The sequence below is a fragment of the Manis pentadactyla genome, chromosome X (genome assembly GCF_030020395.1).
Source record: "Manis pentadactyla isolate mManPen7 chromosome X, mManPen7.hap1, whole genome shotgun sequence".
Taxonomy (NCBI): Eukaryota; Metazoa; Chordata; class Mammalia; order Pholidota; family Manidae; genus Manis; species Manis pentadactyla.
This window is the reverse complement of record NC_080038.1, coordinates 99,388,993-99,416,914: the sequence shown is the minus strand read 5'-3', so window position 1 is coordinate 99,416,914 and position 27,922 is coordinate 99,388,993. Positions and strand designations below refer to the sequence as shown.

The 27,922-nt window shown below is 36.0% G+C and overlaps 1 protein-coding gene across 2 annotated transcripts; it reads right to left on the bottom strand.

Moving 5' to 3' along the window:
* On the bottom strand, positions 1-26,226 carry PWWP3B (PWWP domain containing 3B). 2 transcript variants are annotated; one of them, XM_036879357.2, is made up of 5 exons: positions 26,191-26,226; positions 7,082-7,184; positions 6,246-6,344; positions 4,793-4,867; positions 1-3,898 (listed from the first exon to the last, which is right to left on the bottom strand). In XM_036879357.2, exon 5 carries the CDS (start codon positions 3,681-3,683, stop codon positions 1,560-1,562), a length of 2,124 nt encoding a protein of 707 aa, XP_036735252.2. In that variant the 5' UTR covers positions 3,684-3,898; positions 4,793-4,867; positions 6,246-6,344; positions 7,082-7,184; positions 26,191-26,226; the 3' UTR covers positions 1-1,559. The 2 variants fall into 2 exon arrangements, with proteins under 2 accessions (XP_036735252.2, XP_036735253.2); XM_036879358.2 differs by lacking the exon at positions 6,246-6,344.
* Between the last annotated feature and the right edge of the window lie 1,696 nt (positions 26,227-27,922).

The following is a 27,922-nucleotide window of genomic DNA, read 5'->3' as shown; positions in this document are numbered from 1 at the left end:
GTGAGTATTTATTCAGAATGAAAAGGTAATGTATAACAAGTGTTAAAATGACAACTACAAAAAGCAAAAATTCCAAACAAATCTTGTATTTATCTCTATATATAAATCCACAGAAATATCACTTATATAGCTGCACAATCTGAAGTATGATGAAGCGAACATCCAAGGTGGAAAATAAAATGGTTTTATTAAAAACTGAAACACCAAACTTTCGCAAATTTTACATTGACACGTGGCCATGTGAACATGAAAAAAAGCCCAGGAGTGACAGTTGTCTCACTCAGAGTAAAAATGCACGCAGGTTCTTATTAAGCCTTTAGTATTTATTTTTATGTCAAGTTTTTAAAATAAAGTCACTCTTCTAACATTTGTTTTCACTAAAGCCTTGTTTCAAGTTAGAATAAACAATTTACGGGCTTCACACTTTAAACATACTCATGTTATTATCATATTTGGCCAAATGGAGGCTTTTAATGTGACCCATTCCCAAATTCACAGATTCTGGTTCATCTACTCTTTCTAAGCAGCCTGGAATGACTTACCAGTTGGCACTTATATTATTGGAATCAACTGGAACTGTTCTAGGAATAAGACAGATGATAAAGATTGCTTGGTTTGAAACCAATTACTATGTACTTGGAGATAAAGACTCAGAGCAAAGTGCTTGCACTTTCTACAGTTTATACAAAACTAGATGGGCTCATAAGCAGTCAGCCTGGACTCATACATCTAGAGTAGCCAGATCATGAACACAATGACTCTGCCTCCCACATGTAGTCAGATGGCTATATTAAGATACAGCCATTGTTATGAAGACAGCCAAATGTCTGTCTGTTTCAAGAAACCATTCATCTATTGAATAACAGACATTCCCACAGATGGAATTTCAGGGAAATGTAAAATAAACAATCCTGTTCAAGGCTGCCAAAATTATTTTCTGTATGCTGAGATGTTACTCACAAATGTAAAGACTGCATGCTGGTAATCCATTTACTTTATTTTCAAATTGCAGATTGTTTTCTTGCAAAAGCTATTGCAGTCCGTTATGATATATAGCAAAGCATCTCTATCTTTGGTTGTAAGTCTCAGAGATTTTTTTCCAAAAATAAATAGGTATGGCAGGAAAAATAATTCAACTATCTTAAGAGAAAACCCAATATTATACAAAAACTAAGCAAAAAATATAGAACTTGTTTTTAGACTTTTTTCTAATTATCTTGCTTAATATCTAGTATCAGTGCAATTTTAATATTAAAATAATTGTGCACACTGTATTTAACTATACAGCCTAGACACAAAAATGTCAAAAAACAAAATAGCACTTTCCCTTAATAATCATTTAGGAATTAAGGCATTCTAAAAGTGTATGGGAAAGCAGAACTGCTGAGATGTGTTAACTAAATTGGTTTTGAAGAAGCTTAAGAGAAGAAAATGAAGATGTAATAACACAGAACCTAAAGATCACCAAAAACAAAAAATGAACACATTACTCAGTCTCCCATTTCTGGAAAACACTTATGTTAGAATTGTTCAGAGGTTTTTTTTTTTTTTTAAGCTGTCTACGAAAGTTCCCTGTTATGGTTTGGACTCTTGGGAGATTCAAAGAGCTTCATTTGTTGGTGTTTCCGTCTCTTTTCAAATATGATTTTTGAATCAAATAATTCTCTTTCCCTGTATCCCAGAGATGGTCCTTTTAGATACTTTGCTTCAGCTGTCATGTATTCTAACCCATCAACAGCAGAAATTGAACAAATGATTGCTTCTGGCAGTAGAACTTCCAGGATAAATTCAACTTTATCATCTCTTATCAAAGTCAGCATCTTTTTGTCTATAGTTTTGTAGATTTCTTGTAAATATTTCACCACCTCATCCAATTGATCATCATCTTCAAGGTATGTTTCCACACAGCGTGTAAACCTCTTTGCCTTCAAAAATGAGTTCAGCCATCTGGACTCTTTTGTGCCATTTAAAATGGCTTGAAGATGTTTTTCTGCTCCCCTTTCATTCACAATGAAGTCCACTAGGTTCTTGTTGGCTCGGTTCCGAGCAGCCTTCATTCGGTCAGGGAGAATTTTCTGGAAGGACATTTTCTTGGTCCGGGAAGTCATGGCCATTGGTCGCTCAGCCTTTTCATTTGGCAGCTGTGGAAATAAGTTCCTGAAGGTACCTTGCTTGATTGTTTTCCTAACTGGATAACTAATGTCAGCAGCAAAATATTCAAGTAAAGAGCCTGTAAAAGAACCACAACCTATTCTAACTCTGTAGTCACAAATCAGCGACATGCACCAGTCAATACCTTCCTGGTAATCCTCTCTGGCTTTTTCCACTAGTGCTTGTTTCTCTTCACAGTCAAATTTCTTTAATCTTCTAAAAGGCACCCTCATGCCTCTCTTTTCAGCATTCATGTTTGCCTCAACAAAAAGCACACTTGCTTTTCTCTCTTTTTTCCTAATGCTTTTTATCACTGCTGGCCAAAATGGATATTTTTGATATTTAAACCAGACTATCACACCTGTTTCAAATGAACATGGTTCATAATTAAAAACAAAGCATGGAAGTTCTTCATCTTCCTCACTGTCATCTAATATGGAAGCATCAATAGGATTTAGATGTGTTGACTCTTCTGAAACTTGAAGTTCTTCCCCAAGATCCTCAAAATCCAATCTCTGCAGATTTCTTTCATTATTCACAAGGGGTGAATAATCCAGGGCACGTTTAGAGGCACTCAGTGAAACCTGACAGTCCCATGAACAATGCCTGGGGGATGCTGCAGCACCCATCTCTGAATCCACAGTAGGCTGATTCTGGCTGGTATCTGAGCATGCATTTGAGGGACCCTCTCCAGGATCTTCAATATTTTCTGAGGAGGTAGGACATTCAGCGGGAACAATCAGGGTCTCTGGGGAGACGTCTTGTGCCTCCTCTTTCAAAGCTTTGGGCACAATGAAGATATCTGTAGGTGAAGTTGGAGAGAACTTTTCTTCTTTAACACATGCATCCTCCTCTTTAATTGTGGAATGCAAAGACATAACTGTTGAGATGACAATTTTTTTCTTGCTCTCCTTTTCGTCATCATTATCTGAAAATGAAGTGGAAGTCTGGCACCAGCTGGAGTTTTGCCATGACTTTGTTTCCATTTCAATTGTAACACCATCAATGGTTGCATGCACTTGCGATTTATCATCATACAGGGACTCATCAACCTCTGAAGACACTAACAGTGACGTTGGATTTTCGCTTTCCTCAAGACACTTCAATAAATCTTCTTCACGCCTCCGAAACCTTTTACTAGGGGGTGAATCAGAAAGCTTTTGTGGTACGTTTTGAGACAGTGTAGTGGTCTCGTCTTCATCATCTGAACTGCTTGCTTGACTCAAATTTGCTTTCTCATTCAGAATATCTAGTGCCATTTTAAGTGACCTTCCATAGGCTGTTTTCTCTATAGGTGGAGCACTGACCTCTAATTGTGCTGCTAGGGAGGAGGCAATAGCTTCAATGTAAAATTTATTTAGGATCTTTGTTTCTGTGCTTTCCACATTAATTTTTTCGTCTAGTGAGAGTATTTGAACTTCTAGGGAAAATGTCTTTTTTCTCTTACTGCTTGACACAGTCTCAGATCTGGACAAAACTTTTGCTGGCCATAACTGGTCTTTCCAATTGCACAGGACATATTCGGCATCCATTATGATTTAGATTTGGGTGCCAAGAGGTTATCAGAGATTGAGGTATCTGACTATTCTTGTTACTGCTAGGGCAGTTCCTACCAAAAATAATACTTTTACCAAAGTCTCACTTGTCTTAGAACTGCAAAGTGTTTACAGCTTGTGTAGCCTGTTCTCCAGCTGAATTTCCCAAGGATGCTTGAACACGTTGTTTGAATGGGACAATATGGAAGATACTGAAACAGGGAAAAGGCAAAGAAGAAAAAGTGACAAATAAAATTATTTTGCCAAAGCAGAAGGTGAGCAATTGCAAATAGAGAAGAGATGAAAGAAAAATATATGTTCAGTTGGGCATCAGACAAAAGGAAAAATGTAGCATAATGTAAGGTGGAGATAAGAATTGGTGAAGTGGTTTTGTAATACTTCAAATTCAAAAACTTGCCATTATTATTGCATATGATTATTAAAGAGTGAACTTGTGTACATGCAGGTAGAGGTGGAAGAGTTTACAGTGGTGTGTCAGGGATTCTATTTATAAGATACTTTGGGACTTTTATGCCCCTAACGTTATACCTAAGGCAGGGGGACTCTAAATTTCACAAGTATAAGAATTATGTTGAAGACATCATAAAACTAAATATCCAGGCCCTATCCTAAGAGGTTTATTCAGGTCTAGATAGGGCTCAACACTTTGGATTTCTAATAAACCTCAAGTGAAAAACACATTGACCTTTGTTAAAAGCATGCACATAGAAGGCAGAGATTCAGAATGGTTGCTATGTGCACTTATTGGATAGGATAAGTTATCAAGGATTTTTTGAGAGTCAGGTGGCTGGCTAGGACATCAGGTAGAAATCTGAATAGGCTCTTACATGATTTCTTCATAGTTGTTTAATACATGAAATTCTTTCCCCAATCTAGAAGCTATGCCTTAAAATTATAAAATGTCATGGCTATAGAACAGGGAGCGAAATTATACCTTAAATTCTCAACCTAACATGATTTTAATATGAAATGTGACTTTTAATTTAAAATGCTATGGTTCCAGAGCAGGAAGCAAAATAAATTACACCCTAAGTTCTTGACATGTTTTCAATGTGAAATGTTTTATGAAATGGGAAGAGCCTTACCCAGTGTCACGTGGATCATGGAAGGTCTGGCCCTGTGTTCTGGTTGTCTTCAGTCTCACTCCAAAAGGAGATAGGCTATCCAAAAGGAGACAGGAAATGAAACCAATTAAAAGGAAAAGGCATAAATGAACTTCCCTACTAAAACTTTAGCAGACATGTCATTCTGAAACACAGGAAGGAGATGAAATGTCATATGTGATGTAGATGCCATGTTTATTTTCCTATTATATTTATTATATCTGTGATATAGTTATGCTACTTAGTTCATACTGAAATCATCTGTCTCAGGAAAAATATGAGGGTGGGACAAGAGAGAAGGGAGGTAGTGATTTTTCTAACATCTATTATGAGCCAGACTACAGATTTTATTTGAAACCTCTTATCACCATGTGGATTTTTCCTTCTTTACACATATAATTTTTTTCAGTGGAATGTTAATCATATTCTACATGCTGTATCACTGTCCACAAATACAAAATATGTTTCATTGCTTTGTTTGCCTTCTTAATAAAAATGGTTGTCTAGAAAAAATTTGGGGAACCTGGCAAGCGCCACCTTGTGACCAGAGCCAGAACTGCAGCCTCCCAAGGCAGCACAGACACCCACCGCCTCAATCTCTATCAGATCCTCATGAGAGAAGGGTGAAAACTTCATGTAGCCAGCCAAGGAGTCTTCCCAGACTTCTGGAATCTTCTAAACCAAGGGTTTTGTTGTGTAGGATTATACACACCAGGCATTATAGGATTATAATGTCTTCAACTACAATATTTCTAGTTACAAAAATATCCGGAAGCGTATTTAAAATTGAAAAGATGCAGAAAGATAAATACAAAATACTTTATACAAATAATCACTATGAATATTTTCTGTTTTTCCAGAATTTTCTTCATGTATAGATGAATGCATATTATTTCAAACCAACATATATCAATTAAGAGCAGAGTTTGAACATTATTCTACATAAGTATTTGCTACCATGATTTTTATGAATTACTTAAATGAGGTTTTTCCTATATATGCAACATTTTATCTCAGTATTTTCCTTACATATTAATAGCATTTTAAATAGAGAGCAGTAAAGCTGTCCCTGTCCCTCCAACTATACAAATAATCCTGTTAATAGTGTGGCAGATATGTTTTCCCAGATTTGGTTGCATGTATTGTAGTAGCATATGTAAGTTTTACTAACATACATATTTAATTCTAAGTGATACCATATGATAAAGGCTATGCTGTAATTTAGTTTTTCACTTTATACTATTTCTCAGACATTTCAAATCTCCACATGTAGAAGTTCAGTTTCTCTTCTGCAGATACATAGCATTCCATTGCATGGTTATATCATGCCATATAGTAATTTTAAAAACTACTTATAGCAGTAAACCAAATCCTCTGTCTCACTCTTAAGCTTAAAAAGATACAGAAAAATGGGTCTTGCTGGCCAAAGCCACACCTGTGGTCTGAAAGAATGAGTTGCAAGGAGGACACATGCAGGGCTGTAGCCAACACAGCAACCAGGCTACGCGACTGATCTGGTCCAGGAAAATTTCCACTATGGGCAAAAGACAAGGGGCACGTATTTGCATGTTTGTGTGTCTATGAACCCTTTTGTTTGAAACAAAATGGATATGTTGCTTGAGCTTTATTTTTCTTTCATGATTATAAAAGTAATAGTGGGGAAATCTGTTCTAAAGGTGCTTAAGTAAGCTAAAAGTATTATTAAAATAGTAACCTGACTACTTAGAAATGCTAATATGGGAGTTTATTGTCTCCCAGATTTTTTTCTAATCACACATACATATATGCATTCATATGTGTAAGTGTCTTCATTCAACTAATATTTGTTCCCCTTTCCACATTCATGTACAGGTGACACATACACAGTCTATGTGTCAATCAATTCATATGAGTATTTTCCCCCAAGCTGTAAATATTATTATCCATTATATTTCTGTGTAAATTAATAATTGCATATAAATTCAAACAGTTAACAGAATTTCCAGCATTATAAACATGGAATGCCAAGTCAATAAATTAGCCTGAACACCCATGCTGCACTGAAGTCTTAATATAGAGGCTGTAATCTGATCACCCCTTCTCTCACTGTGGAGTTTTAAAGCACTGGGAGATTAAAAAATTCCAAAGGATTAATTCATTCAAAATTCCATCATTTCTCTCAGAACCACACACCCTTCCCACCACTCAAGGCCTCTGTTCCTATTTATCTCATCTTTACTCTAGGGTCTTGAGAAGCTCCTACAAAATAATTAGATTTAAGACAGCCATTACCTTGAAGCTTGTCAGCTGCAGCCTGGTGAAATGCAGCTCCTCCCCCAAGACTTGCCTGGCACAGCTCACTTCCAAGCTTCTCAGAGAATGTTCCACCCTCTCCCTGTGATGAAGAAGACAGAAGGCCCCTCCCTGAATTAGAGGGAGAATTGTCAAATTAAACTGAAGTGTTAAGGCATAGAGATGCTCTTTTTGAAATGAATTGGCAACAAGTGTGTTTAATTTCCATTCAAACCCTTTGGGTGAATGATTTCTTGATAAAAAAGAGGTTAGTAAAATCACTTTATTAAAAAATAAAAATATAGCTTAAAATACTCCTTACATATTTTTTTCCTTACCTTGTCTGGTCCTATATCTCTGCAGGTAAACTTTAAAACCCAGCTTGTCAAGCACCATTACAATAGCTCACTAGGGATCTTTATTGAGACTGCACTAAAACCTCATTACTTTGAGGAGAGTGGCTTCCTTATATTATTTCTTTTTCTGTTTCTGGGACATAGTAAGTCTCTCTTTTTATACAGTTCTTCTCTTAAGTGCTTCAGTGAAGTCTCAGAAATTTGTTCAAAAACATGTATATTTCACACTAAAGATAGAAAATCACTAGTTTGGCAGTAAAGTACCCATTTCACATACCCTCATCAATAATTGACAATTTCTTCTTATATTTTGTTGGTATTTTTCATTCAGGAAATTCAGTGAGGGGAAAATCAATTTTTGAAAATTTGCATATCTTTTTTATTGGTATTTCTGAAACACATTTTTCAAATTTTATTAAAATTGTGTTAAATTTAAATTTAGATTTCTGATTTAACCTAATTTTAAATCTCATTAGTGATAATTTGGGGAATGAAAATATGTAGGGATGAAGTGCTTTATTTGGCTTCTGTATCATATAATAAGTAATATATTTTAATCCACCTTTAAATAAGCATTAATATTGGAAGAATAAATACCAAAGAATTAATTAAGATAATATCTAGGCTGGTGTATTATTGAAGGTTTTAATAATTAGAGTATATAATGTTTTGAGTTATAAACAACCACTAAATTTTGGAGGGTCAGCCACAAAAGTTTATTTTGCTGATGTCAAAGTTCAATATAGGTCATCAAGGGGTCAAAAACGGGGGAGGGTTATCTGTTCCAAGTAGTCATTAAAGGACTCCAACTTCAATACTGTGGCTTTACCATCTTCTTTGGCCTTGAAGTCCTGCACTGCATTTTTTGCACTTGTCTAGTAATCCTATGAAGAGGGAGCTTGCAGAATTCTGCGGAAGGTTTTAAGAGCCAGGTTTGGCAAACATCACGGCTGGTCATAGTCAACTAGCTAAAACTGTAGAGGCAGAAGAAGGTAGTATCTCTGTGACCAAGGAAGAAAATGAAACAGAGTTTGGTGAATACAGAGCACTCGCTCTGCCATGAGAAGTTTTCCCTTTAGATCTTTTATTGACTTTTTAGTGGTTGTTTAAGCATTTTTTTTCCAACTATGTGTCATATTTATAATGACCAGGACAGAAACTTCTAGTTGCTTACCACTCTTTGCATTCTGCCTCATTAGCAGAATCCAAGCTGCATGCAGGATGGCAATGTAAAGTATTAAAATATTACTTTTCTAGACTCTCTTACTGAGTAAGCCATAGCCATGTGATGGAATTTCTTGCCAGAGAATGTAAGCAGAAATAGTTGTGAAGATTCTAGAAAAGGTATCTCCAAGGGTGGTAAACAGCTAGCTTGAGCTTTTTTCACTTTCACTTTTTTTCTTCCTTCTCTAAGAATTTGACCACGATAGAATTCAGACAGCCATTCTGTTGAATAATGGAACTACCTCATTTCAATCCCTCTAATTTAGTGAAACAGTAAACTTCTGTTTTACCTAAGTCACCATGTAGAATAAAACAGCTAATTTTACAGTCACCAATAAAAATAGTATCATTCTTACTATAGTATTAACCTTTCAAAAGCTGTCAAAATGTTACTATATAATTTAAAGAGGATTACCAGGTCAGTGTATATATGGCTTTATTTAAGTGAAGAGATATATTCAATTATATATCCTATAATGCAATATTTCTCATTCTGTCTTCTCATTTCACATTTGGAGAGAAAACCAAATGCACATAAAGTATGGTCATTACATTAAAATTATACCTTCTTATATTTACTTTGTCTATTTTCTATATTACACATAAATCAGGAAATGCTACACCACCTCACCATTTTACAAACAAAATGCAAAGGAAAAGTTAATTCCTTGTCCAATATTTTAGATTTCATTGTTTTGTAGAAGGAGGTAGAGAAGAATGATAACCAACAGTAATAAATGCTACTACTATTACAATTATTATAATGAATTTATATAAGAATTATTTATATAATAATATCTAAAACCTATAATACAAAGTTTTCTATATGTTAAGAACTGTTCCCAGCACTTGACATATTATCTCATTTAAAAATAAGATGGTTATTTCACGGGGTACCATAAGAAACTCATTCAACATACTAACAGTGATATTATTAAAAACAATGACAAAGATGCGAGCAGCCCAATGTGCCAGGTACTCTGTCAAGTGCTCTGTATACACACAACATATCCCTGATACTCACAAAATCTTCTTAGATGGGATTTTTGAATATTTCTGTTCTGTATATGAGGCATTAGAGAGATTAATCAACTTTTATAAGGGTACCTTCAAAGCATTTGGCACACAGGATTTGAATCTAGGTAATTTGACTCCAGAGTCCATCCTCTTAATCACTAAGATACACTGTATCTACCTCATTGCAAATGGAAAATGCTCTATAAATGTGTGCTGGATGATGAATGGGTGAATTGATTAATGAATTTGAAATAATTATGTGTGGGGAGTCACTGGAACTTCAAAGAGAATTCTGTACCTAGTTCTGCATTTAATTTAACATCAATTTATATAACATAATGTAATTATTGGAGTGATAGCCCATCACTTTTGCTAAATTCCATTGATTAAAAACAAGTCACAAGTTCTGCCCACACTTAAGGGGTGGGAATTATACAAGGAGTTGGGTCATAATACTAGGTCTGCCACAATATTTTTTATTCCATTTACATGACATTTTCAAAAAGAGGAAAGTATAGTGAGGGTGATGTGATCAGTGACTACCAGGCATTATAGATGGGAGGAGGGTGTGACTATCAAGGATAGCACAGGAAGCTGTGGGGGCAATGGAACTCTTCTGTATTTTGACTGTGATAGTGATTATATGAATCTATACATGTATAAAATCCAAAATGTATACAAAAAAGTCATGTGTTATGCATTATACTTTAAAGTATGATTTAAATGGAAAAATTTAATAGCTATTATATAAAAATTAACTCTTAAGCATGCTTTAGAAACCACTTGTGGTTTTTTTTTGGTATCATTAATCTACAATTACATGAGGAGCATTATGGTTACTAGGTTCTTCCCTTCACCAAGTCCCCCCCACAAACTCCATTACAGTCACTGTCCATCAGCATAGTAAGATGCTGTAGAATCACTACTACTTGTCTTCTCTGTGTTGCACAGCCCTCCCTGTGCCTCCCCCCACATTATACATGCTAATCGTAGGGCCCCTTTCTTTTTCTACCCCTTATCTCTCCCTTCCCACCCATCCTTCCCAGTCCCTTTCCCTTTGGTAACTGTTAGTCCATTCTTGGGTTCTGTGATTCTGCTGCTGTTTTGTTCCTTCAGTTTTTTCTTTGTAGAAACCAGTTGTTTTTTCCTAAGGCATATTTAAAAAGAAAAAACACAGCCACACATACATTATTAGAAAGCACCAATTCCTCTTCTGCTTAGGATATAAAAGCTGTAAGAGAATGTCACCCATAACTTAACAATGATAAAAAAACTGATAATATACAAAATCATAACTTTGCTTGAGACCATCAGAGAACTGAAATAAACTGAATTCCAAAATGTGACCAGCCCCTTTAAAGAGGGCTACATGCACTGTTTCACCTTTGGCAATGCACGGAGACAGAGATGGTTATCATTCAAGCAGGTAAAAATAACTCAATCTTAATGAATTCCTAAGTTCTTGATGAGCTAGTGTGTTAGTAGTTTGGAATATCTGGCATACAAGACACTTGTATACTCACTTCCAAGTTGTTTTTTATAGTCCTTAATCAAAAGCACACAAACATGACTGCAGACAAGACAGGAGACCAAAAGAGTCCACATCAGTGGTTCAGGTAAACAGGAGGCAATAAGCTGTTGCTGGCAGACAGACACGCAGCCCTACACATTTATCTAAACCCTTCTATTATGGGAAGCAAAAACCTTAAGCTGCTATGGGAAAAGCAGCAAACACTTTCCTCCTTGACTCAGGTAACAACCCATTGCTTCTGTGTGACAGGTCGCAAGAAAACCCGGGGAAGATAGGAAACCCTCCCATTCCCAGAACAAAGGCAGAGATCCTGCTGGAGAAGTAGAAGAAGCAAAAATCCTCTGGCCTTGAGGAGGAACAGGGAATCCAAGGGCCCAGGGTCCTACCTGAAAAAAAAGCAGTGGTCAACTACTGATGAGGAAGGGGCAAGAATATATCTCACCAATGACCAACCCCAGATACAAGTCACAGGTTAGGGGTCATGCCAACAGGAAAGAATACTGAGAAACTGCAACCCTCTATGTCCAGTTTATTGGGTCTCCCTAACGTTGAGTCTGCACATGATAACAGAGAGCACTCCCAGCCTCACTATGAGCCTAACACTTAGTAATAACAGGAGCCTACTCCTGTGAAATAAGCAAGAGCATGCAGAGAGACACCCCTACCTTTTAGGGGCAGAGGTGTGAAGAGACTGATAAAAATTTGGAGTGGAGAAAGATAATGGAGAAAAATCCTTTGGTACTCCAGGCTCCACTGCAAGCAAAGTACTGTATGTTATGTAAGCCAGATGACAATGAAGTGAGAAAAGGAGAACACATTCTTCAACATATTTTATGATACTAGCTATAACCTGATTCCAAAACTAGAAAAAAAAGAACATAACAAATATAGAAAACTGTAGATCAGTATCTTTCATAAACAAACATGGATCCAATTATATAGATATTGAAATGATGTAGAAAATGATATAGAATGACATAGAAAATGATACATAAAAAAGCCAATGACTCTTTCCAGGATTCAAGATGGAGGAGTGAGAGGTAAGATGGAGAACTCCTCTCAAAACCACAAATAGTATGAACATATAGTTAATTAATCCAACTAACCCTAAAATAGCAACAAGAAAGAAGGCTGAACCAGACTGAATACAGACTTATGAACAGAGCAGACCTCACAAAACACGTACCAAAGCCTTCATCCGGTGGGACCCAAGCCTTTCCCCCACCCATCTACGAGGCCCCCCACTGTGACACGCAGCCTGCTGTGCCTTCCTCCTAGCCTGCCAACACTGGTTCATAAACCTGCAGTCACTGTGCTGGCATCAGGCCAGCCAGAGGGAGACCCAGCTACAACAGCTAGAGACACAAAGCACAGAGGCTTACACCTGTGTGCTTGGCCCACTGGCTCTGACACCAGAGACAGGCACCACAGATGGGAATCAGGAAACAGATCTTTCCTCCCCCCCAGGCACCAGCTCCACTCCCCTACGATCCCCAACCTCACTCTAGGGGCTGAGCAGCTCCAAAAACTGGAGCTTCTGGGCACTAGTGGGCACCACACAGAAATATGAAACGTCAAAAGAATATGGTTCAGACCAAAATCTCACAAACCCCAGAAAAGGGGTCAAATGAAACTGAACTCACCAATCTGCCTGAAAGAGAGTTCAAAATAAAAATCATAAACATGCTTATGGAGGTATAGAAAAATATTCAAGAAGTCAGGAATGAATTTAAGTCAGAGATTCAATCATTAAGAAATTCCATATCTGAAATGAAACATACAATGGAGGGATTTAAAAGCAGATTAGATGCAGTAGAAGAGATGGTATATGGAATAGAAATTAGAGAAGAGGAATACAAAGAAGCTGAGGCACAAAGAGAAAAAAGAATCTCTAAGAATGAAAGAATATTAAGACCAATCCAAATGGAACAATATTCATATTATAGGGGTACCAGAAGAAGAAGAGAGAGAAAAAGGGATAGAAAGTGTCACTGAGGAGGTAATTGCTAAAAACTTCCCCAATCTGGGGAAGGAGATAGTCTCTCAAGCCATGGAGGTGCACAGATCTCCCAACACAAAGAACCCAAGGAAGACAACATCAAGACATATAATAATTAAAATGGCAAAGATCAAGGATAAAGACAGACTTTTAAAAGCAGCTAGAGAGAGAAAAAAGATCACATGCAAAGGAAAACCCATCAGGCTATCATCAGACTTCTCAACAGAAACCTTACAGGCCAGAAGAGAGTGGCATGATATATTTAATGCAATGAAGCAGAAGGGCCTTGAACCAAGAATACTCTATCTGGCAAGATTATCATTTAAATTTGAAGGAGGGATTAAACAATTTTCACATAAGCAAAAGCTGACAGAATTTACCTCCCACAAACCACATCTACAGTGCATTCTGGAGGGACTCCTATAGATGGAAGTATTCCTAAGACTAAACAGATGTCACCCAAGGGATAGACAAATAGTACAGAATATGCTTCATAACATACAAAGAATGGAGGAGGAAGTAAAAGGAGAGAAAAAAAGAATCTTTATGTTGTTTTTGTAATAGTATAGTAAGTGAGTTAAATTAAACTGTTAGATAGTAAGGGAATTACCCTTGAACTTTTGGTAGCCACAAATCTAAAGCCTGCAATGGCAATAAGTAAATACCTATCAATAATCACCTTAAATGTAAATGGTCTAAATGCACCAATCAAAAGATACAGAGTCAATGAATGGATAAAAAAACAAGACCCATCTATATGCAGCCTACAGGAGACTCACTTCAAACCCAAAGACATACACAGACTAAAAGTGAAGGGATGGGAAAAGATATTTCATGCAACTAATAGGGAGAAAAAAGCAGGAGTTGCAGTACTTGTATCAGACAAAATAGACTTCAAAACAAAGAAAGTCACAAGAGACAAAGAAGGACATTACATAGTGATAAAGGGGTCAGTCCAACAAGAGGATATAACTATTATAAATATCTATGCACCCAACACAAGATCACCTATATATGTGAAACAAGTACTAACAGCACTAAAGGAGGAAATAGAATACAATGCATTCATTTTGGGAGACTTCAACACACTACTCACTCCAAAGGACAGATCAACCAGACAGAAAATAAATAAAGAGACAGAGTCACTGAATAATGTATAAGAACAGATGGACCTAATAGACATCTACAGAACACTCCATCCAAAAGCAATAGGATACACATTCCTCTCAAGTGTACATGGAACATTTTCAAGAATAGATCATATACTAGGCCACGAAAAGAGCCTCAGTAAATTCAAAAAGACTGAAATTGTACCAACCAGCTTCTCAGATCACAAGGTATGAAACTAGAAATAAATTACGCAAAAAAATGAAAAAGCCCACAAACACATGGAGGCTTACTAACATGCTCCTAAATAATCAATGGATCAATGACCAAATAAAAACAGAGATCAAGCAATATATGGAAACAAATGACAACAATAATTCAACAACACAAAATCTGAAGGGATGCATCGAAGGCCATGCTAAGAGAAAATATATTGCAATACAGGCCTACCTCAGGAAAGAAGAACAATCCCAAATGAACAGTCAAAATTCACAATTAATGAAACTAGAAAAGGAAGAACAAATGGGGCCCAAAGTCAGTAGAAGGCGGAACATAATAAAGATTAAAGCAGAAATAAATAAAATTGAGAAGAACAAAAGAATAGAAAGAATCAATGAAAGCAGGAGCTGGTTCTTTGAGAAAATAAACAAAATAGACAAACTCCTAGCCAGACTTATCAAGAAAAAAAGAGAGTCTACACACAAAAACAGAGAAATGAGAATGGAAAAATCACTAAGGATACCACATAAACACAAAGAATTATGAGGGAATACTATGAAAAATTATATGGTAACAAACTGGATAACCTAGAAGAAATGGACAACTTTCTAGAAAAATACAACCTTCCAAGGCTGACACAGGAAGAAACAGAAAATCTGAATAGACCAATGACCAGCAAAGAAATGGAACTGGTAAACAAAAACTGTGTAAGAACAGAACTCCTGGACCAGATGGTTTCACTGCTGAATTTTATCAAACCTTTAGTGAAGACCTAATACTGATCCTCCTTAAAGTTTTCCAAAAATTAGAAGAGGAGGGAATACTCCCAAACTCATTCTATGAGGCCAACATCACTCTAATACCAAAACCAGGCAAAGACACCACAATAAAAGCAAATTACAGACCAATATCCCTGATGAGCATAAATGCAAAAATACTCAACAAAATATTAGCAAAACGAATTCAAAAATACATCAAAAAGATCATCCATCATGATGAAGTGGGATTCATTCCAGAGATGGAAGGGTGGTACAACATTCGAAAATCCATCAACATCATCCTCTACATCAAGCAGAAGGACAGAAACCATATGATCATCTTCATAGATGCTGAAAAAGCATTCGACAAAATTCAACATCCATTCATGATAAAAACTCTCAACAAAATGGGTATAGAGGGCAACTACCTCAACATAATAAAGGCCATATATGATAAACAAACAGCCAACATTATACTTAACAGTGAGAAGCTGAAAGCTTTTCCTTTAAGATCAGGAACAAGACAAGGATGCCCACTTTCCACAGTTTTAGTAAACATAGTGCTGGAGGTCCTAGCCACAGCAATCAAACAATACAAAGAAATAAAAGGCATCCAGTTTGGCAAGGAAGAAGTAAAATTGTCCCTGTTTGCAGATGACATGATATTGTACATAAAAAACCCTAAAGAATCCACTCCAAAACTACTAGATCTAATATCTCAATTCAGCAAATTTGCCACATACAAAGTTAATACACAGAAATCTGTTGCATTCCTATACACTAACAATGAATTGTAGAAAGAGAAATGAGGAAAACAATTACATTCACAATTGCAACAAAAAGAATAAAATACCTAGGAATAAACCTAACCAAGGAAGTGAAAGAACTATACCCTGAAAACCACAAGACACTCTTAAGAGAAATTTTAGAGGGCACTAATAAATGGAAATTCATCCCATGCTCTTGGCTTGAAAGAATTAATATTGTCAAAATTGCCATCCTGCCTGAAGCAATCTACAGATTCAATGCAATCCCTATCAAAATACCAACAGCATTCTTCATTGAACCAGAGCAAATAGTTCTAAAATTCATATGGAATGACAAAAGACCCTGAATAGCCAAAGCAATCCTGAGAAGCAAGAATAAAGCAGGGGGAATTATGTTCCCTGACTTCAAGCTCTACTACAAAGCCACACAGTAATCAAGACAGTTTGGTACTGGCACAAGAATAGATAGATCCATAGACCAGTGGAACAGAATAGAGAGCCCAGATATAAACCCAAGCATATACAGTCAATTAATACATGATAAAGGAGCCATGAATATATAATGGGGAAATGACAGTCTCTTTAACAGCTGGTGGTGGCAAAACTGGACAGCTACATGTAAGAGAATAAAACTGGATTATTGTTTAACTTCGTACACAAAAGTAAATTGAAAATGGATCAAAGACCTGAATGTAAGTCATGAAACCATGAAACTCTTAGAAAAAAATATAGGCAAAAACCTCTTGGACATAAACATCAGCAACTTCTTCATGAACGCATCTCCCCAGGCAAGGGAAACAAAAGCAAAAATGAACAAGTGGGACTATATCAAACTAAAAAGCTTCTGTACAGCAAAGAACACCGTCAATAGAACAAAAAGACATCCTACAGTATGGGAGAATATATTCATACATGACATATCCAATAAGGGGTTGACATCCAAATTATATAAAGAGCTCACATACCTCAACAAGCAAAAAGCAAATAAGCCAATTAAAAAATGGGCAGAGGAGCTGAACAGACACTTCTCCAAAGAAGAAATTCAAATAGCCAACAGGCACATGAAAAGATGCTCCACATCACTAATCATCAGAGGAATGCAAATTAAAACCACAATGAGAGATCACCTGACACCAGTTGGGATGGCCAACAACCAAAAGACAAACAACAACAAATGTTGGCAAGGATATGGAGAAAGGGGAACCCTCCTACACTGCTGGCGGGAAAATAAACTAGTTCAACCATTGTGGAAGCAGTATGGAGGTTCCTCAAAAAACTCAAAATAGAAACACCATTTGACCCAGGAATTCCACTCCTAGGAATTTACCCTAAGAATGCAGGATCCCAGTTTGAAAAAGACACATGTACCCCTTTGTTTATCACAGCACTATTTACAATAGCCAAGAAATGGAAGCAACCTAAGTGTCCATCAGTAGATGAATGGATAAAGAAGAAGTGGTACATATACACAATAGAATATTATTCAGCCACAAGAAGAAAACAAATCCTACCATTTGCAACAACATGGATGGAGCTAGAGGGTATTATGCTCAGTGAAATAAGCCAGGCGGAGAAAGACAAGTACCAAATGATTTCACTCATCTGTGGATATAAGAACAAAGAAAAAAAACTGAAGGAGCAAAACAGCAGTAGACTCACAGAACCCAACAATGGACTAACAGTTACCCAAGGGAAAGGGACTGTGGTGGATGGGTGGGAAGGGAGGGATAAGGAAAAAAAGGAGCATTACGATTAGCACACATAATGTATTGGGGGGGACATGGGGAAGGCAGTATATACAGAGAAGACAAGTAATGATTCTATAGCATCTTACTATGCTGATGGACAGTGACTCTAATGGGGTATGGCGGGGGGGACTTGATAATAGGGGGAGTCTAGCAACCATAATGTTGTTCAAGTAATTGTATATTAATGATATCAAAAAATAAATAAAGCAAATGATACAGGAAAAGGATAATATATCATGACCAAATGGAGTTTATTCTGGAAATTTAAGGATGGTTATACATTTCCAAATTAATCAATGTATTTCACTGTATCAACAGACTAAAGAGGGAAAAAAGATAATCTCAATTGAAGACGAAAAAGCATTTGACATAAAGCCACAAAAATATGTGAAGAAAAGGCTCAGCAACCTGGAATTAAATGGATCTTCCTCAACCTGACCAAGGGCATCTACAGAAAAACCCTCACATTAACATCATACTAATAGTGAAACACAGGATACTTTCCACTAAAATCAGAAACAAGCAAGGATGTCTGCTATCACCACTTCTTTTCAACATTATACTGGATATCCTAGCCATACAATACATACATATACCATAATGCCTGAAAAACAAATTAAAGACATACAGATTGGAAAGGAAGAAATAAAACTGTATTTGCAGACAGAAGAAAGATGTATGTAGAAAATCCTAATGAATTAACCAAAGAAAAGGTACTAGACCTAGTAAGTTTATCAATATCACCAGATGCAAGATTGATATAAAATAATTTATTTCTATACAATAATATTTGAAAGTTGAAATTTTTAAAAGTACCATTTATAATATCATTAAAAACAGTCAGTACTAATGTAGAACAAATCCAACAAATGTGTGAATTTTTATGTATGCTGAAGACTTCCAAACACTGAGAGGAGAAATTAAAGATCTAAATAAATATAGAAATATACTATGTTCACTGAAAGATTATTTTTAGGACATAACTTCTTCGCAAACATATCTACAAATCATTGCAATCTCAATCAAAGTCCTAGCAGGCTTTTTGTAGAAACTTAGAAGATACCTAAAATATGTATGGAAAAGCAAAGGAACTAGAATAGTCAGACCAATTTTGAGGAAGGAAATACAAAGTTGGAAGTCTCATGCTACTTGATTTTAAGGCTATAGTAATCAAGAAAGTAGTATTGGCATAAGATAGACATATAGGTAAATAGAATACAAACAGATCAACAGATATGGTCAACAGGTTTTTGGCAATGATAATGGAGAAATGATGGCCTTTTCAACCTATAGTGCTGGAAAAATTAGACACGATATGCAAAAATATTCATCTTGACTTCTTAGCTAAGACAATATATAAACATTATCTCAAAATGAATTACTGACCTAAATGTAATAGCAAAAACTATGAAGCTTCTCGAAAACAACAAAGTAGAAAATCTTGGAAACCTTCATATAGGCAAAGATTTATTAGGAAAGAAAAAGCATGGACTACAAAAACTTTGATAAATTGGACTTGAAAACTTCTGCTCCTCAAAACACAAAATGAAATCCATAGAGTGGAAGAATATATTTGCAAAACATACCTGATAAAGAACTTTTATCCAGAATATATAAAGAAATCTAACAATTCAATAAGATTAAAACCTAATAAAAATGGACAATTTAAATACATCCTCATAAAAAAATATACATTAACACATTAAAAGATATTCAGCACTATTAGTAATTAAGGATTTCTAAGTAAAACTACAACAAGACACCACCAACACCTTTAAAATAATAGCTAATATTAAAAAGAGAAAAAAATGACATTATCTACTGCTGCCAATAATGCTACAAGAATTTATATGTTGCTGGTGAAAATATAAACTATCACAGCTACTTTAAAAAAGAGTTTGGCAGTTTCTAATATAATTAGACACACACACTATAACCTGAAAAATGCTACTCCTAGGTAGCCAAGAGAAAAGAAAACTTATATACAAAGATCTGCTCTGGAATGTTTATAACAACTTTAATCATGATCACCAAAAACTATAAATCTTAGTGGACACACAATTTATAGAGTAATAGAATACCTTTAAGCTACAATAAGGAACAAACGACTGATAATGTAACAACATGGGTAAATTTCAGAAACATTATACTGTGAAGAAAGCTAGATGCAAAAGGCTATAGACACTATGATTCTACTTATAAGACATTATGGAAAATGACAAACTGTAGAAAGAGAAAATAGATCAGTCATTGCCAGGAATCAGTGCAGAGAGAGAGTACTGACTACAATAGGGCAGAAGGGAACATTTTGGAGTTATGGAAATAATATATAGCTTGATTGCATTGGTTGTTACATTACTATATGTATTTGTCAAAACTCACCAAACTATACACCTGAGTGAATGTAACTGTATATGAATTTATAGTTCAATAAACCTGATTCTTAAAAAGGCATCCAAAATTAGAATAAGTAGTTTGTATTTTATGGTGCAAGTATTGGGGATACATACAGGAAATTTGATTTGTACTTCATATCAATGATTGCCAAAGAAGGCTGTGGTACCATAAGGCATGTATAAAAATATCCTCTGGAATGCACAAAGAATATATTAGAAATTCAATTTGTTTTGATATCTTTAATTTTTATTTCTGAATATGTTTTAAAAAGTTGCAGGGTACCTAAGACATCTGACTTTTGACTTGATTATGATAACTCTTTCTATCAATTCCTATCTTCACTAAGTATCTCTTCCATTGAAAATTAGTTAATAAAGGACAAATGTCAAGAATCTGGATGCCACCAGCACCCTATAGTTTGTGAAATTCATCCTCATTGGCAGAGTCTTTAACTACACTGAAGTGTTCACATGCCATGCAAACATGTGAATGGAAAGAAAGGAAGGAATAGAAGCCAATGTGCTATAATCTGGAGGGAGCCAGTTAAGAATGGGTTCCCAGTAAGAAAGCAGAAGCCAAACAACTTAAGAGACACTCTTTCTTTCTTGATAAGTTTTCCAAAAAGTAGAAGAAAAGGGAATACATTCAAACTCATTCTATGAGGCCAACATCACTCTAATACCAAAACCAGGCAGACACCACAAAAAAATGAAATTACAGACTAATATCCCTGATGAACATAGATGCAAAAATACACAACAAAATATTAACAAACCAAATTCAAAAATATATGAAAAAATCATCCACCATGATCAAATAGGATTTATTCCAGGGATGCAAGGATGGTACAATATCAGAAAACCCATCAACATCATCCACCACATCAACTAAAAGAAGGACAAAAACCACATGATCATCTCCATAGATGCTGAAAAAGCATTCAACAAAATTCAACATACATTCATGATAAAAACTCTCAACAAAATGGGTATAGAGGGCAAGCACCTCAACATAATAAAGGCCATATATGACAAACCCACAGCCAACATCATACTTAACAGCGAGAAGCTGAAAGCCTTTCCTTTAAGATTGGGAACAAGACAAGGATGCCCACTCTCTCCACTTTTATTCAACATAGTTCTGGAGGTCCTCGCCACAGACATTAGACAACACAAAGAAATAAAGCGCATCTAGATTGGCAAGGAAGAAGTTAAACTGTCACTGTTTGCAAATGACATGATATTGCATTTAAAAAACCCTAAAGAATCTACTCCAAAACTACGAGATCTAATATCTGAATGCAGCAAAGTTGCAGGATACAAAATTAATACACAGAAATCTGTTGCATTCCTATACACTAATGATGAACTAGCAGAAAGAGAAATCAGGAAAACAATTCCATTCACAATTGCATCCAAAAGAATAAAATACCTAGGAATAAACCTAACCAAGGAAATGAAAGACCTGTACTCTGAAAACTACAAGACACTCATGAGAGAAATTAAAGAAGATACCAATAAATGGAAACACATCCCATGCTCTTGGATAGGAAGAATTAATATTGTCAAAATGGCCATCCTGCCTAAAACAATCTATAGATTCAATGCAATTCCTATCAAAATACCAACAGCATTCTTCAACGAACTAGAGAAAATCATTCTAAAATTCATATGGAACCACAAAAGACCCCGAATAGCCAAAGCAATCCTGAGAAGGAAGAATAAAGCTGGGGGGATTATGCTCCCCAAATTCAAGCTCTACTACAAAGCCATAGTAATGAAGACAATTTGGTACTAGCACAAGAACAGACCCATAGACCAATGGAACAGAATCCTGATATAAACCTAACCATACATGGTCAATTAATATATGATAAAGGAGCCATGGACATACAATGGGGAAATGACAGCCACTTCAACAGCTGGTGTTGGCAAAACTGGACAGCTACATGCAAGAGAATGAAACTGGATTATTGTTTAACCCCATACACAAAAGTAAACTCGAAATGGATCAAAGACCTGAATGTAAGTCATGAAACCATAAAACTCTTAGAAGACAACATAGGCAAAAATCTCCTGAATATAAGCATGAACAACTTCTTCCTGAACGCATCTCCTCGAGCAAGGGAAACAAAAGCAAAAATGAACTCATGGGACTACATCAAACTAAAAAGTTTCTGTACGGCAAAGGACACCATCAACAGGACAGAAAGGCATCCTACAGTATGGGAGAATATATTTGTAAATGACATATCCGACAAGGGGTTAACATCCAAAATATATAAAGAACTTACACGCCTCAACACCCAAAAAGCAAATAGCCTGATTAAAAAATGGGCAGAGGATATGAAGAGACAGTTCTCCAAAGAAGAAATTCAGATGGTCAACAGACACATGAAAAGATGCTCCACATCACTAATCATCAGGGAAATGCAAATTAAAAGCACAATGAGATATAACCTCACACCAGTTAGGATGGCCAGCATCAAAAATACATTACACGGTTAAAATACTTTTTTAGAAGTTTGATAACAGTCTAACTGTGTAGCAAAGAGTATATATGAACCTAAGAAGGAAGGGGAAAAGAAGTTCAAAATGAACCACTGACAATCTGAATGTTTATGTGATTTGATTGGCACATCTGGGTAGAGACCTGAAATCAATCAGCGAATTCTGAATCATTCAGAAAAGTCCTTAGATCATTGGTCTGTTTGACTGCCCTTTAACCACAAAAAAGGTGACCTGAGAGGCCTCTACTGCCTTGGGGCTATTAAATAGTGCTTTTTTTCCTTCCATGTTTCTTACACACATCCTTCTGAAAACTTGCAAGGAACCCTGGATAAATAATTTTAAATGGGTGATATTAAAGGATACTCACTTAAAGAAGAGGCAAAGATGAAAGAGAATAACTATAGAGATTTCTTCTGTTGAAGGAGAAGGAAGGTGTACAATGAAAATGGAGAAGATATACAAAAAAGATGAATAAATACTTGGCACCAAAGAAATGTATTGTGGTTGGGGGAAAAATATTTAAAAAGTAAAGAAAAGAGAACTAGTTCTATAATGCCCCAGTATGAAGGCTGTATCATAGCTATTGCATATAAGGAATGAGTAAGTGTGTGTAAGGTAAGAGGTTGGTGGGGTATGTGTTGGGGAGTATCTCAGGGACACCATTTCTGTTATTAGATATTTTGATACTGTGGGGCCTCTTGAGGTTTATTCTACAGTAATCTTCTCTTAGTTTTTTAAAGCTGCCAGTGCAGCTCCATCTACCAAAGGCAGCCAGACACATACTGGGGTTTGTGACCCCTGGACTCACACAAACACACAATGACATCATTAAAAGGATGAGCTCAGGAGTCAGATACTTAGAATGGTTGTCATGGCTACCTATGGAAAAGGGCAATTTTCAAGGCTTTCCTGGGAGGCAGGCAGTTGGCTGAGACCTGCACACCTTCCATTAGCAGACATCATCATATTTATTTGTGTAATTTCTTTATAGGAGTTTAACATAGTTCTTCCCTAATACTAGAATCTGGTTTTAAATTTAAAATATTATGGCTACTGAGCCAGAATTTTAAAACTCTACTCCACATTTTCAACTTAACCATGTTTTAACATGGAACAAGAGCCTAACCCAATGTTACATGGATCGTGAAGGGTCTGGCCGTGTGAATTGGGAGTCTGGATTCTCACTCCAGCTGCTTGTCCAACAGAGCTTTCTCCCTGCTCAGCACTTTTATGGTTATACTGCCTTTCTGGGGCAGAACTGGTATTACATGCAGATTCCCCAGGTCACCTGCATCTCTGATATTAACTCAGGCTGTCCAAAAGGAGACAGGGAATTAAATGGAAATGGCAGAAACTTCCCTACCAAAACCTTAGCAGGCATGTTGTTCTGAAATATAGATTGAGTTGAAATATCACCTGTAATGTAGTTGCCATGTTTGTTTTCCTTTTTGTTCTTATTATTTTAAATGCTCTCTGTGATACAGCTGTTATTCGGTTCATGCTGAAATCATCTCTTAGGAAAAGTGAGAGATGTGGACAGGAGAGCAGGGAAATAACAACTGCTTTACGGGCTCTATAAGCCAAATTCTATGTCGCTACTTTTTCTTTAATGCTTCCTGTTTGAGTTCTCACATAAGCCTTCATGCAGGGCTTTCTCTTTTAGACACGTGTAATTTTCCAGTGACACTACAATCACACTCTACATGCTGTCTCATAATCTGCTAATACAATACGTTTCATGGCTTTGTTTGCTCACTCCTTAACAACAGTTGCCTAGAGATAATTTGGAAAATCTGGCAGGCGTCATCTTGTGGCCAATACCAGAACTGCATCCTTTTACTACCAGTTATTTCTTAGAAGGGTGGGAACTACATCCTGCCAAGCCAGCAGTTTTCTCAGGCTTCTAGAATATACCATGCTCAAATTTGGAGTTTTGCTATGCATTACACAAAATAATGGAATGTTAGTATCTTTACTTCCAATGGTCTGATCAAAAAAGTTTTTCATGCTTACCGAAAATGAAAGATAAGATTTATAAAAAGAAGGCATAATTCTGGAAAAATAATTAGTATTGTTTTCTAAATATCTTTCCATATATTTTTTTACATCTATACATGAATTAATATGACTTCAGACCAGCTTTTCAAGATGCTCAAGTGCATGGTTTGAAAGTTTTTCCATATCAATAAGTACTTTCAATGTGATTTTTTGTGAATCACTTCAAATGTAATTCCCCTCTCTAATGTGTAACATTTTACCTCAAACTTTTTTCTGAAATTGTCAAAAAAATGACTGTTTATTATGAATTATTTTTAAATAGAGATAGTAAAGACTGTCCTGTCTCACCAATCACATAAATAATACCATTAGTAAGGTAGCCTTACATTTTTTTCTGATTTTGTTACACATACTGTATTAATGCAGTTCTTTATCTTTAAATGATATAATATTGTGCTTGCCATTCTACAATTTGCTTTTTTAACCTAATGCTACCTCTCAGATATCTTTTCAAATCACTTCATGTTCACACTTTCATTTGTCAGCTATGTAACATTCAATTGTATGAATGCACCAGGCAAAATAATATTTTAAAAACTAACAGAAATAAACCAAACCCTCTCTCTGTCTCACTCTTAAAAGATGTTAAAAATGGGTCTTGCTGGTCGCAGCCACAACTGTGGTCTGAAAGAATGAGTTGCAAGGAGGACACATGCAGGGCTGTAACCAACACAGCAACCAGGCTACGCGATTGATCTGGTCCAGGAAAATTTCCACTATGGGCAAAAGACAAGAGGGGTATGTTTGCATATTTGTGTGTGTCTGTGAATGTCTATGTGCCCCAAACCAAATGGGTATACTGTTTCAGCTTTATTTTGCTCTTCTAAATATAAAAATGATCATGGAATAAAGCAATTCCCAAATTGCTGAAATTGGTTAAACATTTATTTTGAAATCCCCAGGAATCTGAACACTCCAAAGATGTTGCTGACATGAGAGCCTAGTTCTCTCAAGGAAAATGCATATTTTTTTTACAAATATTATCACTCAACAGCATATCCTTATCCCTTCACACTGGTGTACATTTATATTTGTGCTTGAATATGACAATCACTTATGTTTACATTTTTGTTATTTTTTGTGTGGCATAATAAATGTCTAAATTGAAATTTAATACAACCTATAACTAAGATAGAAACATGGAATGCCATGTAAAAAATTAACAAGAACGGCATGCCTCACTAAATCTTAATTTAGAAGCTGTAATGTGATCACCCATTCCCACATTGTGGACTTCAAAAAATATCCGGAGAAACTAAATTTTCAGGGGATTGATTCTGTCGCGATAACAGCAATTTTTCCAAAACCATATTCCATTCCCACCTCTCCCACGCAACAATCTCTTTTTCTATTTTTCACCGTAATACCACAGCCCAAAGAAATTCCCAGAAAATAACTAGCTTTAAGACAGCCATTACCTTGAAGCTTCTTGTCAGCTGCAGCCTCGTGAAATGCAGCCCCTCCCCCAGGACTGGCCTGGCAGCGCTCACTTCGGCTTCTCGGAGAATGCTCCGCCCCCTCCCTGTGATGGGGAAGGCAGGGGGCCTTTCCCTCAATTAGAGGGAGGAGAATCGCTAAGTTAACTGAAATTCGCTTAAAGGGGAAAAACGTTCATTTTTAGAGGACTTGAAAGCGAAATGGCAACATGTGTCTCCTTAATTTCCATTCAAACAACAGGGGTAGGTGATTCCCTGAAAAGAAGTATCAAATCCCTTTATCATATAATAAAGACCCAGTTAAGACTATCTCTTACATATTTGTTGCCTTTTTTGGCACCTTATGTCTACAAAATGTTAAGACCCAGCAGGTCAAGGTCGATTAAAAATTCCCGATGGGTCCCTGGTGTGTGTTTGCAATGAATTAATACATTATTTGTGGAGAATTAAATGTCTACAATTTTAATTCTTTTGACCCTGGGGCATGATATGTCTGTCTTTTTATTCAGGGTCTCATTCATCCTTCAGAACGTTTCCTAGCTGTTTCAAGTAAAGTCATTTCTAAACATTAAGCATCAGCTAAAACCCTTAAAGAAAAGAGATATGTATCTGACTATACTGAAATTGAAAAAAAAACACTTTACAGTAAAAACACAATAAACCAAAGATGAAAACAGAGCTTGACAAAACTGTTTTCAATTAAAAATGCATCTCTAAAGTGGCTCTTACAAATTAATAAGAAATAAAACAGTGAAGTAAAAAAATGAGCAAATGACATAAGTTGGCAATTTGTGATATTCCGAGGAAATAATTCTTCCCCACTACTGATATTTACTTCTCTGTGAGTAAACACATATGGTGCAACTACAGGTATCTCCTTCCTTCCTGTACAGTTGCAAACTTCTAGGCTGCTCTGGAGATTAGTTTAAATTTGGTGTTATCAGGCTCACTTGACTCTCACAATAATCTATATTCCGCAATTTACCTTCCCCTTGTACAAGCAGACCTTTTGGCTTCCAACTGCAACTTTGTTTGTTTTGTATCAATTTGTTCCGTGGAGAAAAGGATGTATTATTCACTAGATCTCTTCAAAACCCAAACATTCTAAACAAAAAAACAGACCAATACAAAAAAAGCCCACCTTCCCTAATAATCAAAGAGATGCAAATATAAACAGCAACAAGATCTCAATTTTCTACCTAATTTGACTTACAAAGTAGTAAAGAAATAATACAATATATAGTTGGTGAGGTAGTGAGGAAATGGGCACTCTTGCTCATGTGCAAAGTCACAAAGCTGTGAAGAGGGCAAGACAAAAAGCTAAAGTCCATTTGACACCCAGACAGAAGGTTGTATTCTTTCTCCACCAGTACTCATTGCATCCTGGGCTTGAAACCTGTCACTTTGGTGGTACTGAAGATGATGTCATTCACCTTCCAATTGTGAGTGAATGGGTGAATACAACCTCAGAGTAAGTGTTGTTTAATCTCATGATCCTGCTGTGAACACATCCATGAACTACAACCATCTTCAGGAACTACCATACGTATCTATGGACTTTATTAAATTAAATCATTTAATTAGTTAATTAAATAATTTAAATTATATTTAAATTAGAAAATGTTTTTCAGCACTATGCTTTTGCACTGACCATACCTGCGTGATAGCATTCACTTAGCCATACAGTGAAGACATGTCTCTTTGTGTTGCAGGG

Bases quoted from the DNA above. Each gene is read 5' to 3' on its own strand.
- PWWP3B (XM_036879357.2), bottom strand. From the start codon at position 3,683: ATGGATGCCGAATATGTCCTGTGCAATTGGAAAGACCAGTTATGGCCA.